The 18,464-nt window shown below is 31.1% G+C and overlaps 2 protein-coding genes across 9 annotated transcripts in view; one reads left to right on the forward strand and one right to left on the reverse strand.

Annotated features, from left to right (window-relative positions):
• The window catches only part of Tl (toll like receptor), a 207,913-nt gene that overhangs the window by 49,805 nt on the left and 139,644 nt on the right, over positions 1–18,464 (reverse strand). For 5 of the 8 annotated variants that reach the window (XM_088203123.1, XM_088203125.1, XM_088203121.1 and 2 more), the window contains one exon: positions 14,181–14,227. The exons of the other annotated variants lie outside the window; for them this stretch is intronic. The gene's annotated coding sequence lies outside the window, so the exon portion shown is untranslated. The remainder of the gene's footprint in view (positions 1–14,180; positions 14,228–18,464) is intronic. 8 annotated transcript variants of the gene reach the window in all.
• On the forward strand, positions 3,212–5,616 carry LOC148226777 (uncharacterized). The gene is made up of 2 exons (XM_088203598.1): positions 3,212–3,928; positions 4,001–5,616. Exons 1-2 carry the CDS (start codon positions 3,336–3,338, stop codon positions 4,527–4,529), a joined length of 1,122 nt encoding a protein of 373 aa, XP_088059724.1. The 5' UTR covers positions 3,212–3,335; the 3' UTR covers positions 4,530–5,616.

Raw genomic sequence — 18,464 nt, forward strand, 5'->3', positions numbered from 1 at the left:
TTTTCTAATTAATTAAATCGGACCGCAGTGGATTTATTAAATTTTTTTAACGTACTTATTAAAAAGATTAAACAAAAATATTTTTTCTACAAAAAATAAAAATTCAGGTCTAAACAATAGTAAATTATTCACAATGTTAATTTAATTCTCTACGATAAAGAGAAGGCAATGTTTATATAGTAAAGAAGCTCCAAAACTGAGTGTTATTCTAGGATAATTATTCATCGATCGTTTCTTAAACCAGGCAAGACTATTACAGCGGAATTATATTGTATATAAATTTAAACCTCAAATAAACAAATAAGCATAAAATATCCGACCTATATAGGCAAACTCATTCCTCCATGAAAATGAAATAAATCACACTTCATTAAATACTCTTGCAAAAACAAACAAATTAGGACTGAAAACTTTTTCTCATCCCTCATATTCCCCTGACCTTTCTCCAACAGATAATCACATTTTTAAACATTTATACTTATTGATAGGTATAAAATAAAATTTGTAATTTACTGTTAAGTCATACCTAAAAACCATTTCTGTATATGAAGCATATTTTAATTATAAAAATTAAAGCGTATTATATCTCACTATAAAAATAAGCTACCTTATATGAAGCAACAGTATAATTTATATTAAGTGTTGATATAAATAAATTACTGTAAAATATAACTCGTGGTGGAGATGAAACCGTTTATTATAGTTACTGGTAAAACATAATTATATTTCAATTTCCACCTAAATATATTCATTATGTTGGATTAGAAATTTTACACCGATACCGTATTTTGTAAATTACGTTATTGACAATCAAGTAAATTCTATGGTTCAACTTTAAACAAAGCTCATTTTCTACAGGACTTTCGAGCACGAAGTTTTTCATTATACTCCATCAGTATTCCTTGTTACAATGTCTGTTTTGAAACTTTGTTCGAATTCATTTAAACGATTACCTACATTTTTTAATTTCAAAAGCTCACAAATAAACAAATTTAAATTTGACACAAAAATTCGACTAGAGAGATAACGTGAAACACGTTTGATTCAAAGTGTATAATTTCCATATAAAACTTAGTATATTTCCTTTAAAGTAAATTAATGTTTATGCACAGTCAATTTGAATATATGTAAGTTAAACAAAAACTAGGAATATAAATCGCATGGGTAAAGTATACTTAGTAAAAGGCATTCACGGTTGTTGTAAAGTACATAAATAAACACGAAACAATTGTATTTTCATGCTTATGGCAGAAATGTAGGACTTAAATATGTAGCGTTGGTTGTAATTTTGTAAATAAAAATATGTCGGTTATTTTGCGATGTATGTACATAAATGTATTTTGCACGAATACCACAATCTTATCGCAAGTTACGTGGGCATATAGTACAAATGTACACTTGTTTGTATAATACGTGTATGTACATAAATACATGCCTATAATATTCCAATGGATGTAAAGGTCACGCTTTTACGATTTGTATAATAACGAAAGTGACGCGCAATTATTAAATCATTTATCATATGTGTATGTTAAATTTATATGAATATTTTATGTGTATAAAAAATATGCTTATATGTACACTAAATTATTTAAAAATCAATTTCTTTGATTATATGTTGTGAAATTTTAAATTATGATTGATTGTGTATGTACAATAAAAAAATTAATGGGAAATACTAATAAAAATAATTAGAAGAAAAACATATTATATTGTAAAAAACATTTTTTAAATAATGAATATATAGGGTAAATAAAAAACTATTGTATTTAGAATTTAAAATTACGTTGGGAAAAATTGTATATTGTGTAAAAAATAGTTATTTATTTCAATTTTCATTGTATTTTAAAATATGTATACTAGATAATATTTTTGATTTCTTTATAGACTATTTCATTTAGTAAAAAAATATTTTTTTATTTAATTTTAATTTCTACTATATTCATTTTTTTAACCTGACTTTTTTCTTTAAGATTTTTTAACATAATTTTGCCATTTTAAATCAAGATAGCGGATTCAGTTGACTAACAAACTTAACCAAGAAATTTTTTTTATAAATTCTTAGAATATTATTTGCTAAGCTTTAAGAAAATAGTATATGTAAAGACTGTTCCTAATATGGTTTTATTATTAAAAAAAAATAATATGTATATATACATATATAATATTATTTAAATTTCATGATTCATCGAGATGACAATTTACTGTTTGATATTTCGATAGTGGTACTCATGCCATAGGCACAATTTTTAAGCAAATAATAATATTAATACTCGCGAATCTTTGAAAAACTTATGTATATTTATTTATATAAAAAAAATGTTTTGTTCTGGTAAGTCTATACTATATTGAGTGATATAAAATTTTTAAGAAATTGGGCCTAATTGGTATAGAAAATAATTTTCATGAAGTTTTGGTATATAAATGCAGATTTTAGATTGATTTGTAACAACCGTTTGTTACGCAAATGTGATACCTATGTTTATTGGTAGCACTTTAAAGCAAAAAAACAATAATTGAAATATTCAAAAATCTACTATTAACCTTTTTGCCGCGACGTTTGGTTAGTGTTTTCACAACGCTGCTGATATTTTTATCACTGAATTTTTTTAAATGTCCATTACAGTTAAAATATTGAGATTAAATACATTAATGAACCTGACAGTGCATATTATCAATTTAGAAATTAAATAATTTATATTTTCACATAAAATATGCATATTTTTAATTCATTTTAAATACAAAATATACATAAAAATATAATTTTTCGTCGCGATGCTTGCTTAGCGCAACTGTTTATCTAGAGTTGCTAATATTTTAATCAGTCAATCATTATTTTAAATGCTGATTAGTTATTATATTGAGGTTGCACTCAAACGATGGTTTAGTTGATGAACCTAGCAGTGTTTATTATCAATTTATTTCTGAAGTACTCCCTTTTTGCCGCGAGTGTTTCATCAACGTTGCTGGTATTTTAATCAGACTAGATTTTTAGCACTCAATCTTTTAAAATAGTCATTCCAGTTAATAAATTAGGGTTAAACTCAAGAGTGCGCGAATTGATAAAGCCGACAGTGTATATTATCAATTTATTTTTAAAGTACTCATTAAAAATATGAAAAATATATAATTAACCTTTTTGCTGCGACGCTTGTTTAGCGCGAGTGTTTCCCCAGCGTTGCTAATATTTTAATCAGTCAATGATTCCGCTTTGTGCCTTCGCGGTGTACGGACGCACCTCGTGCTCTGTGCGTAGACCGCGCTGCTGTACACACTCGGACCTGCCAGCTGCGCCGCTGAACAATTTTGCTCACTGCCTACCAAACAACAGCGCCATGAAAAAGGCGCAGACGCGTAAGCGTTCTGTGGGGACGATTAAGGCGTTCCTTAACCCCAGTCAAGATTCGGAATGGCAACTTCCGAAAAAAACTGCCAGACCATCCACTGAGTCCAGGAGCCCCGGACCAACCCCGAGCCAAAACAGGTTCGAAAAGCTTCCCGAGGTATTAGGAAGCAAATCAAGCAGAGTTCCGCCTGTGATTATGGAGATCACGGGCTCACATCTTCAAACGACGGACCTTATTAAATCCGTCACCAAATCCAGCAACTTCACGTTGCGTTACACTGGAAAGGGCAACGTGTCCGTCCAGTGTTCTTCGCTCGAGCAACGAGCCTTACTAATGGAAGGATTGAGGGGGCATCGCCCATTTCATACCTTCACCACTGACGAGGACAAGACAGTAAAGTCTGTCCTGAAAGGACTACCAGAAGTTCCAACTCAAGACATAGCTGCTGACCTCCAAAGGCAAGGACTCAATGTCGTCAAAGTGACGACAATGAAGACAAAGACGGAGGTACTGGGAGGTTCTCGCCTCTACCTGGTTCAGTTCTCTTCGGATACCAAGACAGCTGCAATCAAAAACATCCGGTACGTTTGTTTCGCCAAGGCCATTCTGGAAAGGTATAAGCGTAACAATGGACATTTAACCCAATGTTTCAGATGTCAGCTTTATGGACACGCAGCCAAAAACTGCCACCGAACCCCACGATGCGTCAAATGTACCGGCAGTCACGCAACCGCTGACTGCTCGAAAACGGATCGTGAGACACCAGCGAAATGCATCGGATGCGAAGGAGATCATCCGGCCAACTTCAAGGACTGCCCTCGCAGGAAGGAGTATCTCGTCCAGACTCAGAGGAGACATCAAAGGCCAGCTACCGTCGCGGCTGTCGCCCCGGCTGCACCTGGACCGACATTTAACTTAGTTCAGGAGCATTTTCCCGCACTCCGACCATCCCAACCGGCTAAGAACTTCTCAGCTGCGGCCGCTAATCTCAAACAGGCTCAAAAATCACAACCAGAGCCGACAGCAGCACCAAACACCGGCGCAGAGGATGCCCCCATGTCGTCCTCGGATCTACGGAAGATGCTCCTCGTACTTCAGGAGATTCGGGTCAAAGCTGGCAAGTGTGCGAGCAAAATGGAGATAGCCATCATGATGGTAGAGTACCTTGATGTCCTCTTCTAAGAAGAAATTGAATTTGCTGACGTGGAATTCACGTGGAATTCGACACAAAACTGGCGAGCTGGAGCTATTGATCAGTGAGTATAAAATTGACATTGTCATAGTTACCGAGACGTATCTTAAACCTCACGTTAAAATATCTTTGCCGAACTTTGTTTGCCTCCGGAGAGACCGACTCTCAAGGCCAGGTGGCGGGGTTGCGATTTTTATTAAAAAATCTATAAAACACGCGCGTATAAATCCCGACGTAATTAACTTAGAATCTGTCGCGATCCAAATTAATAATAATAATAAAATCATCACAATTGCTGCCGCATACAACTCACCCGGAGACGAATTGTTGCAGAGTGATCTAGATGCTGTGCTTGGACTTGGAAGCTCTGTTATATTAAGCGGAGATTTCAACGCCAGGCACTCGCACTGGAATTGTTCTAGTACCAATCGATCCGGTACCATGCTCTTTAACTACTTGCACGATACTGACACGGATATTCACTTTCCAAATTCACACACACACTATCCTTTTAATAACATGTCTCCATCAACTCTTGATTTCGCATTAGTCAAAGGTTTTACGCCAATTTCGGGGATGCACTGCATCCAAGCTCTATCTTCGGATCATCTTCCTGTGTTTTTTGCTCTGGAAGGCGATGTTGAGGTCATCCCTGAAATATTTTTTGACTACGGAAGAGCTGACTGGAAAGGTTTTAGAAGTTTCATTGAATGTCGTCTACACGGCGCTCCACAGATATACACTTTACAAAACACCAGGCAAATTGACGATGATATTAATTTTTTTACAAATTTAATCGAGCAGGGTAAACTATCATTTATACCGACGCGTAAAAATATACCAAATAAAGTAAAATTAACTCCAGAAATTATCGAATATATAAAAATCAAAAACAGAATTAAAAAGCAATGGCAAAAAAATAGATCACCCCAGCTTAAAACTTTATTAAATAAATTAACCAGTGATATCCGCGTAAAAATCCAAATAATTAAAAATGATTCATGGTCGCGTAAACTGAAAAAACTAAATCCAGCAGATAACTCATTATGGAAAATCGCTAAATCAATCAAAAATAAATATTCAGACATTCCGCCGTTAAAAAATGGAGACGACATAGTAACCTCGAACATACAAAAAACTGAGGTATTAGCTAATGCATTCTCTACATCCTATGTGCTAACGCAAAATTATACGCATCTAAAAACCCAGAGTAAAGTTGATCGTTCAATTCAAAGACTTGATAAAACTAGAATAGATAAGAAAACTATTAACGAAATTACCCCGTTCGAAATTTATAACATTGCAAAATCACTTAAAAATAATAAAGCTCCGGGAATTGACCGATTAGATAACATCTTAATAAAAAACTTTCCATTTAAATGCTTTCATTTTCTAACTAACATATTTAACTTTTGCTTATCTATTGGGTATTTTCCAGGTATTTGGAAAGTTGCAAAAATAATTCCGATAAAAAAACCCGGTAAAGCTGATAGCATCCCATTAAATTACCGACCGATTAGCTTACTACCGTCCCTAAGTAAATTATTTGAAAAGATTATCTTATCACGTTTAAAAGAGTGTCTAAATAGTAAAATCATTGACGAACAATTTGGCTTCCGCGAAGGACACTCAACAACGCATCAACTTAATAGACTCACGGAGCACATTTCTGCGAATTTTAACAGGAAAAAAAGCACAGGATTTTTAATGTTAGACGTAGAGAAGGCATTTGATACTGTGTGGCATGAAGGGCTAGTATACAAACTAGATAAGTACAAAACCCCACACTATCTGATACAAATTATCCGATCATACCTCCAAGATCGAAGCTATGTCGTCTCCTTAAATAACGATAATTCGACACCGCGTAAAATACCAGCCGGGGTTCCTCAGGGGAGCATACTTGGGCCGTATCTTTATATAATATATACAAACGATATTCCAATTTAAAAAAACACCAGTCTCTCTATTTACGCGGACGATACGGCCGTTTTAACTAGTTCATATGGTCTTAAACCAATAGCAACAAAACTACAAAAATCTTTGCATAACTTAAATAAACATTTAAAAAAGTGGAAAATAAAAATAAACGATGATAAAACTGAGGCAATCATTTTTACGATGCGCCGGCAACCGTTGCCTCCGCCTTTAAAAACCGAGCAGGGCAAAAACATTGAATGGAAAACGAGTGTTAGGTATCTGGGTCTTCACTTAGATTCTAAATTAAAATATACAAAGCATATAAAAGAAGTACGGTCTAAAGGGCTTGCCGCCATTTCAGCTCTGAGACCCATTTTTAACAGAAAAAGCGCGTTGACGATTAAAAACAAAATTTTATTATATAAACAATTAATACGACCGATATTAACATACGCTTGCCCAGTGTGGAGTAATACGTGTAAAAATAATTTTAATAAGTTACAAGTAATTCAAAATAAAGCTGTAAAAATAATTTATAACACCCCATATTATACTAATTTAAAGAAACTCCACACTCGATATTCTATACCTACAATTAAAAATCACATTATTACTAATACGATAAATTATTACAAAAATATCTCGCGTGAACATAATAATAAATTAATTGCAAAAATTGGTAACTATGACAAAGTCACACTAAATTTCAAGTATAAACATAAAATGCCTAAGCACATAATGCTTTGATAGCAAATCTGTAACCACGACTTCAATAGCCCCAGTTCGTAAGTGTTATTTTTAATTATGTATCTTATATTTTATTTATTTTATTTTCTTTTTCTTATTGTATAAAGGTTTTAGTATTTTCTCCTTAAATTTTACTTATTAAATATTGCATATTGTTGCCTCTATTTTTGTTTAAACTATTGTAATTTCGCTTGTAAACATGATAATGGCTAAAAGCCAGAAACATGTAATTTATAACTTGTATAAAACTAAATTATTTTTGAAATAAACATTTAAAAAAAAAAAAAAAAAAAAAAAAAAAAATCAGTCAATCAATCTTTTAAGAGCTCATTAAAGTTATTAATAATGAAAGATGGTTAAATTGATAAACCCGGTATTGTTTATTATCAATTTATTTTTAAAGTATTCGCTAAAATAATAAAAATATGCAAAAACATATTATGTGTTTCACCAATGTTGCTGACGTTTTAATCAGACTAGATATTTAGCGCTCAATTATTTTAAATGCTCATTATAGTTAATATATTAGTAGTTAAATGTACAGGTGGTTTAATTTACGAACGCGAGAGTGTAAATTATCAATTTATTTTTAAAGAACTACTTTAACCCTTTGAACGCGGAAATCGACTAAAGTCGCTCAATTGATTTTTTTATCTTTTTACGTAAAAATCAGTAAAAAAAATGCTTATATATCGTTTTAAATAAATTAAAATTAAAAATCAGAACATTTAAACACAGTATCAAGGTAAAATTTGCATTTAAAGGGTTAAAAGTGTTAAAGATAACATAAAATATTGATACGCGTCTAAAGGGTTAAAAATATTGAAGACTAACCAACAATATTTTTAGTGGCTCATTACAGGTAATATATTAATAGTTAAATGTAAAAGTGGTTTAATTTAGAACCTGACATAAATTTGCAAAAAATGCAAAAACATATTATTAACCTATTTGCCGCGATGCTATTTTTGCACGAGTGCTTCCCCAGCGCTGTTAATATTTTAATCAGAATAGATTTAAGCGTTACATATTTTAAAATGCCTATTACAGTTATTCAATTAAAATGTAAATAAAAAGATGGATTAGTTTATGAAACTGAAAGTAAATATGCCACGAATCTTGTTTGACCAAATTGGAACTCTACGCTGCTGATATTTTATTCAGACTAGATTTTTAGCGATAAATATTTTTAAATGCTTTATACAGATACTATCATAAAAGTTTATATTACTATTGTGACTGTATTGTAAATAATATGACATAAATAAGGGTGACATATTTGAGTGTAATTAACAATAGCTGCATATACACATATGAACGCAAACTATGCGCACAACCATAATGCGTAAGGCTAGTTAACACTATATGTAGTATATAGATAATTTATTTTTCTACTTCAAATAATGTTTCTATTCATATGTAGGAATCGAACTAAGTCTAAAAGCTTATATTAATAAATTTTTCGCTAAAACATATTACGAGCTCATCATATGGTAGGCGTCGCGTTGAAAGGGTTAATTTTTTTTTTGTATAATATGATACTTAATTATATTTTTTTTTCAGAATATATCAATGCTAATGCAATTTTTATTAATAAAAATATTATTAAAAAATAAAATCGGCACAAGAAACATGTTTATTGTTGTAGTATGAAAGTACAAATTTGTGTAGGGTATATTTTGACCCACTTCAACTACACACTCAAGCTGTGTATTTACAAGATACCTAGTAAGGAATTTGAGTTCCCTGACTTTACCAGAATAGTTTTTAAACAATATCCACTGAGCGGCCACACAAATCGCGCACCCTTAACCTAACCCTCGCGCGTCTGCCTCGTTAACTTTCAACACCCGCTACGATTCGCACACGTTTGCGGCGCCATTAATCGGAGACAATATAAAGCAGATCCGTTTCGGTATGTTAACGACTTCTGCATTGCGTACAAAACACCGGGGCAAGAGCCCGGGGTCTCGCATTCGCATTCCGGCGCCGCAACTCTCATTACGGTGCGCTCGGCCGAGATTGCTCCGCAAATGGCTATATCACGATTTTAATACTTTTTTATCGGAGTATTATGCGTTATAGCCCTCGTTGACTTGTAATGTACGCGTTGATTTTCGCGAACAGAAATTGCATAACTGGGTGCCAAGAAAAACGTTCCCAGAAGACTCGACACGCGCCAGTCAAATAAAACGTGTAAACGCGCCAGTATATCGCACTGGGTGAGAGGGGCTTTAGGATGTGTTTATGGGGTTTTATTATATGTGCGGGGTGTCGAAGGAAACGCATGTCGTGTCTGTCAATCGAATTGATACTAAAACGCGTGTTTCACGTGCAGACATTCTAGGGTTTATTTTCTTGTCACAAATATTTAATGCTCTACTTTATATGTACGCATTCTTAAAGCCGATAAAAGCGCATTTGTATATGCTCTGGTAACATGAGTTTTAGATGTTTCTGTTACATTATTGACTTAACTAGTCTTATCTTACAAGACAAAGTCGTGTTGCTAGTATTTATTATGTATGCTGAAGAAGATATATTCCCGCACATTCCCGCGCGTATGCTTTTTGTTCTTCGACAGTCATAATTTTCAATTTTTATTTTTATAGCCATGATAATTACAATATATAAATATTGCTATAATATATATATTATATATTAATACATAAATATATTAAATTAAATTTAGCAAATTAATAAAATGAATTTATCCGTAGGGACTAATAATATTTTATTTTAAAAGTCGAAGATAAAACACAAGGGACCTTTATGATTTATGAAACAGATTAGACTTTGAAATTAGTGCCAGATCACCTGGCGAGTTTCCCTCGGGATTGAAATAATTTTCCAATTTTCCGACGCGCAGGGCTTTTGAAGCGCGGCGGTCGAAAGGGACATTTTTGCGGTTGGCAAACTCTGCCCTAAATCACGCGGGTTAATAATTCACACCGCGAATTTCGGCGCGCCATGTGAATTATTAAACCGCAAATTATTACGTGAGTTGCAATTACGCAGGATATATACTATACATCGGATTCAGATAGTATGCTCGACCGTGTAATCTGTAAACTAGGCGAATCACATAATTTATAATTTTCGACCCTAATAAAACAAGATGAAAGCACGGCGGCGAGAGCTTTCGATATATGAGCACGATCGAAAATTATGGTTTCGGAGTACTGAATGTAAATTATATATTTGAGGTTGTTAAAAATATTTATGAAAATAGATTAAACACATACGTTGGCATTGTTTAGTAATAACATTCACTTATAATCAGTACTACTTATTTTTTATATTCATATGGAACTAGATATTTTGTAGCTAAGTGTCATTGATCAGCTATTTGATTTTTTAAGAACACTCAAAACAAATATAAAAATAAATTTATTGCTTAAATGATAAGACTAAACAAAATATCAAAATATTTAAATACATATATATTTCGTTCATATTTGTAGTGAAATATTTTTAATTTTTCAATTTCAAAAAACATCAAAAATGTACCACCTCTAAAAACACAAGAAGGTGTGGAATAATAAAACAGCGTAAACCCGTTATTGAATATTCCAAAAATTTGCTCAAAAAATATAAGCTTTCCTTTTAATTATATACAAATTAAATTCAGTTTTACCAGGTCACAATATAATATTACAAAAGCTAACTATTTGAACATGCCAACGGACATTATAAATAAAAATTTTGTAAAACTAAAATTTTTTTTTATATTATTTTAAATTTGGTGTTGCCTATAATTAATAAGTTTATGCATAAATAACGATCTGCATAATGAACAATGAAAATAGTGTTTGTGTATTACAACAACGCAGGTAGAGTACGCTCGGGATAAGGATTCCGGTTTGTTATTGTGTGCGTGAACTGTGTGGCTCAAAAACAATTTCGCTCAGAATATTTAATTTTTTTATTTTAAAAGAAAATATATGTTTATTTAACATACATACATACATCTGAGCTAAGTTGGAAATTTCAACGGACAATTAAAATATATTATATAATCGAAGAACCAGATATTGATGTCATTAATTAAATATTTGCAAAATTCAAAATCTTTCACTAGTCAAAAAAATAATGAAGTCTTTAGCTATTCTTCAAAAGCAAAAAGATATAAAATGGGGAAAGAAATTATTCGCAGATTGTTTAATGGTTCGACGACTCTATTAAGTCATTAGAATCCATTGAATAAATTTAAAAATTATCATTGGCGCAACGATAAGAATAATAACCTTTTCAAGTCTTGCAGAGAATAGTGTAAAAAAATCAACAACGTACGGATTAATAGAAAAATAATTAAAATATTTAAATCCACGGGTAAGAGAACGAATAACTTACAGTGTATATTTGAAGCCTTGATAGCAATTAACCCAGATATGCCCAAGAAATTTTGTTCTCTTAAAATTTCATTTATAAATAAAAAACAGTGGCACGAGTTTAGTGACCTACCCATCGGACAGTGGGCATATCTGGGTTAAACCAATATCAACACAAACTTATTTAAAATAAATCACTAGAGAAGATTGAACTTCTGTGCCACACTGCACTTTAATGACGAATACCAGCGTTGACGAATCAGCGACTGTCCTTAAAAGAGAAAGCGAGACAACGAAGTACACGTTACATCGCTTCTCCCTCTCATATACATTTACACGTACACAATAACAAACCGGCATCCTTATCCCGAGCGTACTCTAGTTAACTTTTTTCCTAACCGCTGCATTATCTACAGTCCATTGTGTATTTATTTTTCTGAATTTTATTTTATTTTTGTGTTATTTGTAAGAGTCATAAAAACTCACCTACAAAAAATAATCAATAAAAAAAAAAATTTGTAATTGACCAAATTCCAGTAATGACCCATAATTCCGAGCTAATATTTTGCAACTGTGGACTTGACAATAATAGTGGGTCCCAACTATTTTTAAACACAAATTTATTTTATTGGTACATGCTTCACATTTTACCACTAGGAATAAAATATTATTTTTTTATTTTAAATGATAATTAATTTCAACTTATAATAAATATATAAAAAAATATTTTTTATTAGAAAGAAAATTGTCCTAGTTTTTGCAAAAAATGTCACGGTATTACATATTTTTACTCTGACTTTTTTAATATTAATAATAAAAAAGAAATACACAAAGCTTATATTTAAATATTTAAAAAATAAGTTTTCTGCCTAATAAAAAATATATGATTTTTTAAAGTGGAAAAAGTATAATTTTTATATCAAAAGTATTTTTAATTATATGCAATTAATTGTAAGCATATATTGAAAAATCGCTCACAAGACTGGAAGCATCTTTAGCATAAATAAATATCAAAATATTTTTTAAGTAGGAATCAAGAATCATATAATACAGTTTCAATGAATAAAATTGGTTCACATATCTATAATTCTGTGTATGTTAAGAATAATAAATATAAAAACTAGTTATTTTAATTGCAATAACGTTAAAACATTTTTTTAACTTTAAATATGTAAAAAAAATATTTTAAATATTTGTGCTGCCAAAAATACTCATTAATTTACAACAGCAACAACAACTTAGTATGCTTAAAAATAATATGTTTAAAATAAACTTTAAATTCAATACCAATTATAGATAAAGTCTAAAGCTGCATTAAAATAACTCAGAAACACAAATAATTTATGAAATTTCGGCAATCACAATTTTTTAAAAATCATTTTACATATTACTGCTTTTCTGTCAGATTTAAGCCTTAAAACTGCTGTGCTTATTAACTTAAAGTTTAGAGTTTCACTAAACACAATGCAGTGGTAGAAAAAAATCGACTACCTGCGCTGTCGAATTGTATTTTAGAATGAAATATTTATCTTAAAATTCAAAAAATCAGAAATTTATTACAAATATGTTTTAGTTATTTACAAATCTACATAACTGTATTGTTAAAATCACGCCAAAAAATCTCATAAGATATGTATAAAAAAAAAGCAACGAGCAAAAAGAGGCGTTGGACGAAATCATAATTGTGACACGTCTACAATTTAACTGCCAACTTTTATTAGCTATTATTGATATTAAACATTCTTACTTTTACAACTGTATTAGTCGCTACAGTCATAAAGCAATAATATGTATATAAAAAATAGTATAAATCCTGAATCAATATTGTTTCAATTTAATACCAATAGTTAAATATTTTTAAACTAGGACGGCACTAGCCTAGGACGTGAACAATATTATTATATGTCACTAGGACGTGAACAATATTATTATATGTCAACTCCCAATGTTCTCATGATTAATCTTAGCCGAAAGATTTTTCATTACGCGTTTTTGCCGAGCTGTTAAAACAACGAAAACTATTAATTATTCAACGTTAATTTCGCGAACGTTAAACTTCGCACTCGTCAGTTAAGTAAGAACTCAACAAAGACAGACCCCGAGCATGTTTCATTATTTACGTTTGCGTTTTCGGCAACAGTTTTATGTCTTTTCCCAGAGAAACAACTTCCCTTTTCGCACTCGACATTTACACCGAACCCCACCCCACCCAAAAAAGCGAAGAAGGAGACGAATATCGCATTTCCTTTGAGAAAACCCAGAGACCGCATCGTCAATGCAAATGAGTCAGAAAAATATATGCACATACACATATATAAATATACAAGAAATACCTGAAATTTCGAATTACTCATTTCAATGTTTATGCAACAATGACGTTAATTTATTTATAAAATACAATCAAAGTTGGATCGAGGTGCGTGCTTACATTATACAATAATATTGTTGGAAATTCTAGAGTCGCGTTCAATTTAGTTTTGACAGCAGTATAGCTATGTATAACGAAGTCGAGCTTTGAGCTTGACATTTGGATAGATTGCTTAATGAAAATGTAAGCCAACTTAATGTCGTACAATCAGGCGTTAAAATTGCTGTACAAAACCAGGTACTATCTATATAATTTGTAATTCATGAATATTTTACCTTTTAATAGTGTGTTCTTGTAGTGTGTTTGTATATACTTGTAGTATCTGTAACATAAAAATATATTTCTTAGTATGAATTATGTAATGAATGCTTAGCAGAATTTACGTTTTAAAGCTCGACAGTATGCTATTGTATAGATGACTAGCTTTCTTAAAGTGTAGCGTTGTATAGCACAACTTACAACCAATCAACTATTTCTCAACAACAGAACACCAGGAATAAAAAGAGGAATGCGCGCTAAAAACTACTACATAGAACAGTTTTGTTTGAAAGTGAAAAAAGTGCATTGATTCTCAAATTATATTATAGAATCTAAGCATGTTGTACATTATTATTTTATAAAGAGCTACCTCCGAGCAATGAATTTTCATTAAACTTAGGAAGGTGCGCCGTGTTCGGAAACCGCAGCAGCGGTTCGTTACTAAGATAAATATTTAGGACAAGGGGTTGGTTGTTATAAGCCAGAAGCTACAAGGCGGCAGTTTGTAAAGTGTGTATATTATAACGTAAAAATATATTTTTGGCGAAATTCTCAGCATAGCATGAGGGTTAATATAAAACGTTAAATAACATAGGAACCGTTTTGCAATAACTTCGCGGAGCTCATACGTGCTTTTATAGCGCTGAAAAAAATCACAGCTACCTAAAAAAACGTATGTAGTATAGGTATGTACCATAAAAAGAACATATTATTAAACGCACATTTTCCAATTTTCCCCACATGTGGGATGATAATTTTTCTGGCCCTTTTTCCTCGCGAAAAATCCTCGTGCGAGATTTCGGCCGGCAGCGGCATCCCTTTTAACACTTTTTCCCCGTAGCGAGATTAGATTTTTTTGCTATATACGTGTTTTGCACGTAGGATCGCGGCCGCAAAAAGTTGGCGGCGGAAAATGCTGCGGCTAGGGGAAATCGAGGGAAAGTGATCGAATAATCAGGTGAATTTGTAATCAAGTTGTACGACAGCCGCTGAACGCCCTCGAGGGGAATCAAAAACTTTCGGATCGAATTATACAACGTTTGTTGTAAAGTATATGTACCCCTTCTGGGTAGACAGCATTGTCGGCTTGCGCCGGTAACGAAGCACGGACTGCAAACAATACGTAGTCGTCGATTTGTACGAGCAACTTTTCTCACTTTCCTGTGTATCGCGAGGAGCGTCTGATCGGTATTCTCCACAATTTAATATAAAATTAAATCAGGTCTTAAGCTTTTTCTTTATTATACTTCCTATATTATCAAAGAAGCAAGTTTTTCACTAAGCTTACTTATATTACATTTTTTTACGCATTTAACAATTTAAAGAATAGTTTTTTTTAGCGTACGGATATTTTAAGGTCAAATTTAATAGGTTGTAGCATATATTTATATCCATATTATTATGTTTAACATATAGATATACAAATAGTAAGTCAAATTCATTCTTTGAATTCATAAATAATATTTCAGAAAGGAGTTCTAATAGTCTAATTTAATTGGATACTATTTTTATACTTTGTTTACGACAATGTGTTAACGAAAATACAAAGACATCTAATAAATCTAGCACATTAAGAAGATTTAATTGTTAGCAAAAATAAATGAGTACAATGTAAAGTTAAAACAACTTCAAGAATTGTATATATTCATATAAAAAACATACCGTATTTAAGGTAAAAAATATTGAGATTATAAAAAAATTGATTCCACCAACTTAAGAATAGAATTAAAAAATATATGTCTGGAATGTAGATAACATTGATGTTATTATAATAGTAAAGTAAAACATCAATACAAATTTAAAACAGAAAATTGATCAATCCAAAATCGTGGTTTAATGATGATGTTAAAAAATGCTTTAAAATATAAAAAAATCAAAATATCAATGAAAAACGGAAAATATGGCATTATAAATAGCTAAAAAAATAGTATGAAAAGTCGATAGATAGAAAAAAACTTTAATAAAATGTAGAAAACATTTAAAAAAATATTAATCCTATTCAGAAAAACGACATAATAAATGTGGAGATTGATAAAAATATATATAAAGATCCTCATATGAAATCATACAACATTGAGAGCATAGAAGAGATTGTGAATTCAATACCACAGTTTAATAAATTAGTACAATACAATAATGAAACATTTAATGTAAAGTTCGGAGAATTTAAAACAATATCTTTAGAAGAAATTCGCAGCATAATTTGTAAAGTAAAAAAAAAGAACAAGTACTGATGAATTAAATGTGAATTTAATTTAAGAAAATTGAGAAATACTAGGAACTAAATTGCATTATTTAGTAAATAAAGCACAATCCCGAAGGGAAATATCTGATAATTTGAAGATTGCTACTATTATACCTATACCTAAAATAAAATATAGTGAAAAAGCTTAGAAAATAAGACTAATTAGCACGTTGCCTTAAATAGAAAAGGTAATGATCAATAAAGTATTAATCAATATTTCTCAAAACATTATACGTGAACAACAATCGGGATTCAGAGAAAAAAAAAGTGGCAATAAATAATTGCCAAGGATACGAATCAAATCATTGGGGCTGTTTTCTTGGATTTCAAGAGACCTTTCGAAACGATAGATAGAATAATAATTTTGAAGAAATTAGAGATTATAGGTGTAAGTGAAATAATTTCTGCATGGTTTAATAATTATTTAAGAAGAAAAAAAAAATACTCTTACATTGAAATTACAGAGAAATTTTACGGTCTACCACAGGGGTTCAAATTAGGACCATTGCTGTTTATAATATAAATTATTAATTTAATTATTCATATAAAAAAATGTAGAATCTGTTTGCGAACGACACTTTAATTTATTGCCGCAATAAAAACAATAACAAAGCTGTCTAAGTAGGCAGAATTGTGATTCATTTGGTAGAGATCAGATCAATTGACTTTTGAGGTCAGTCGACGAGAAGATCAGCTGAATCGCAGACTGAGAATTAAAGAAGAAGGGATCACTGTTCATGAGATCGTGAATTACTGCGATATATCATCATTTTTTTACGAATTTGGTTCTCAAGCAGGTGTACGATTCCGAATTTGGTAGAATTTCATCTGTCCTGTGGGTGAAAGAATTCAGATTTCGTATTTTGTAGTAAAATAATCCATGACTTATTGGTATTTCATTTACCTTTTGACGTGAAAATGTTTTGAGATTAGTTTGGAAATAGATATTTGTTCTAGAATACTAAAAAATTGGTAGTCACACATTGTTCCAAAGATTGTACTAATATGCCTCGCAAAAGGATTAGGATATTGCTGTAAAAAAGCTTTGGCCATATCAAGTTGCTGGAAATCTCAAAAAAAAAAACACTCAAAGATGTAAACCAATGCATTATTATTAAAGGAAAAATATTGCGTAACTTTAGTTTTTTTTTTAATTAAAAAAAACAGCTTAGAGTCAAAGAATCTGCAATATGCACCAAAAAATGCGACGTTTGGACTCAGATCCAATTATTTTGCTCAAAAATTCGCGTTCACACAACTCTTTTAAAGTATTTTTATATTTTCTATTTAGTGTAAAAATTAGCTTTATTAGCTAAATAAAATAAAAAAATAAAAGTAGAATGAGTTGAACTATGAAATATTGCTTTATGTCAGGTCCCCTGTTCTTATCTACCTATACCACGCTGCCTCTTTTTGTTTGTGTTTCCTAACGTTTGTAGATTTTAGAATAATAAGTATCTGTTATTAATAAATAAATTTAAAAAAATATTTCGGCGATATAAAATTACTACATCTTGATACATTCAAGAAAAAAATATTTTTAAATTGATCTGTCAATATCTTTTTCATATATACTACAACCCTTTAAATAGCACATTTTTACATCTATTTTGATGTTATTCACACTTTAAAATGAACATCTATAGGTGAAAGTTAGGACCAGACGTATTTTAATTCTCGAAATTACAAAATGTTTCATAATTATGTCGTATGTTTTAGCCATATTGAAGTTTATGAGTTACAAGAGCTTGTAAAGTGATACATACTACGCTGTTGTGAAGTAGATTTAATTAATGCTGTACTTATTTTAATAATATTGTATGAATCAATCTACGAGTAGCCAAAAACCTAAATACATATAATTTACAAGGAAATTTGAATTTAATCTTGATTAGAAAATCTAATCTGTAATGATCAATCAATAGTTTAATTATATATTAATCACAAGTCCATATATGAATCAAATTCTGGTCATTTAGGTATCATTAAGTTGCTGATTACACTTTTTATCTTAGTTTTAATACTTTGAGTGTATGTTTGTGCATTTTTAGTTAAA

This window comes from Plectrocnemia conspersa, unplaced genomic scaffold (assembly GCF_051122295.1).
Source record: "Plectrocnemia conspersa isolate PC_06_02 unplaced genomic scaffold, ASM5112229v1 ptg000014l, whole genome shotgun sequence".
NCBI lineage: Eukaryota > Metazoa > Arthropoda > Insecta > Trichoptera > Polycentropodidae > Plectrocnemia > Plectrocnemia conspersa.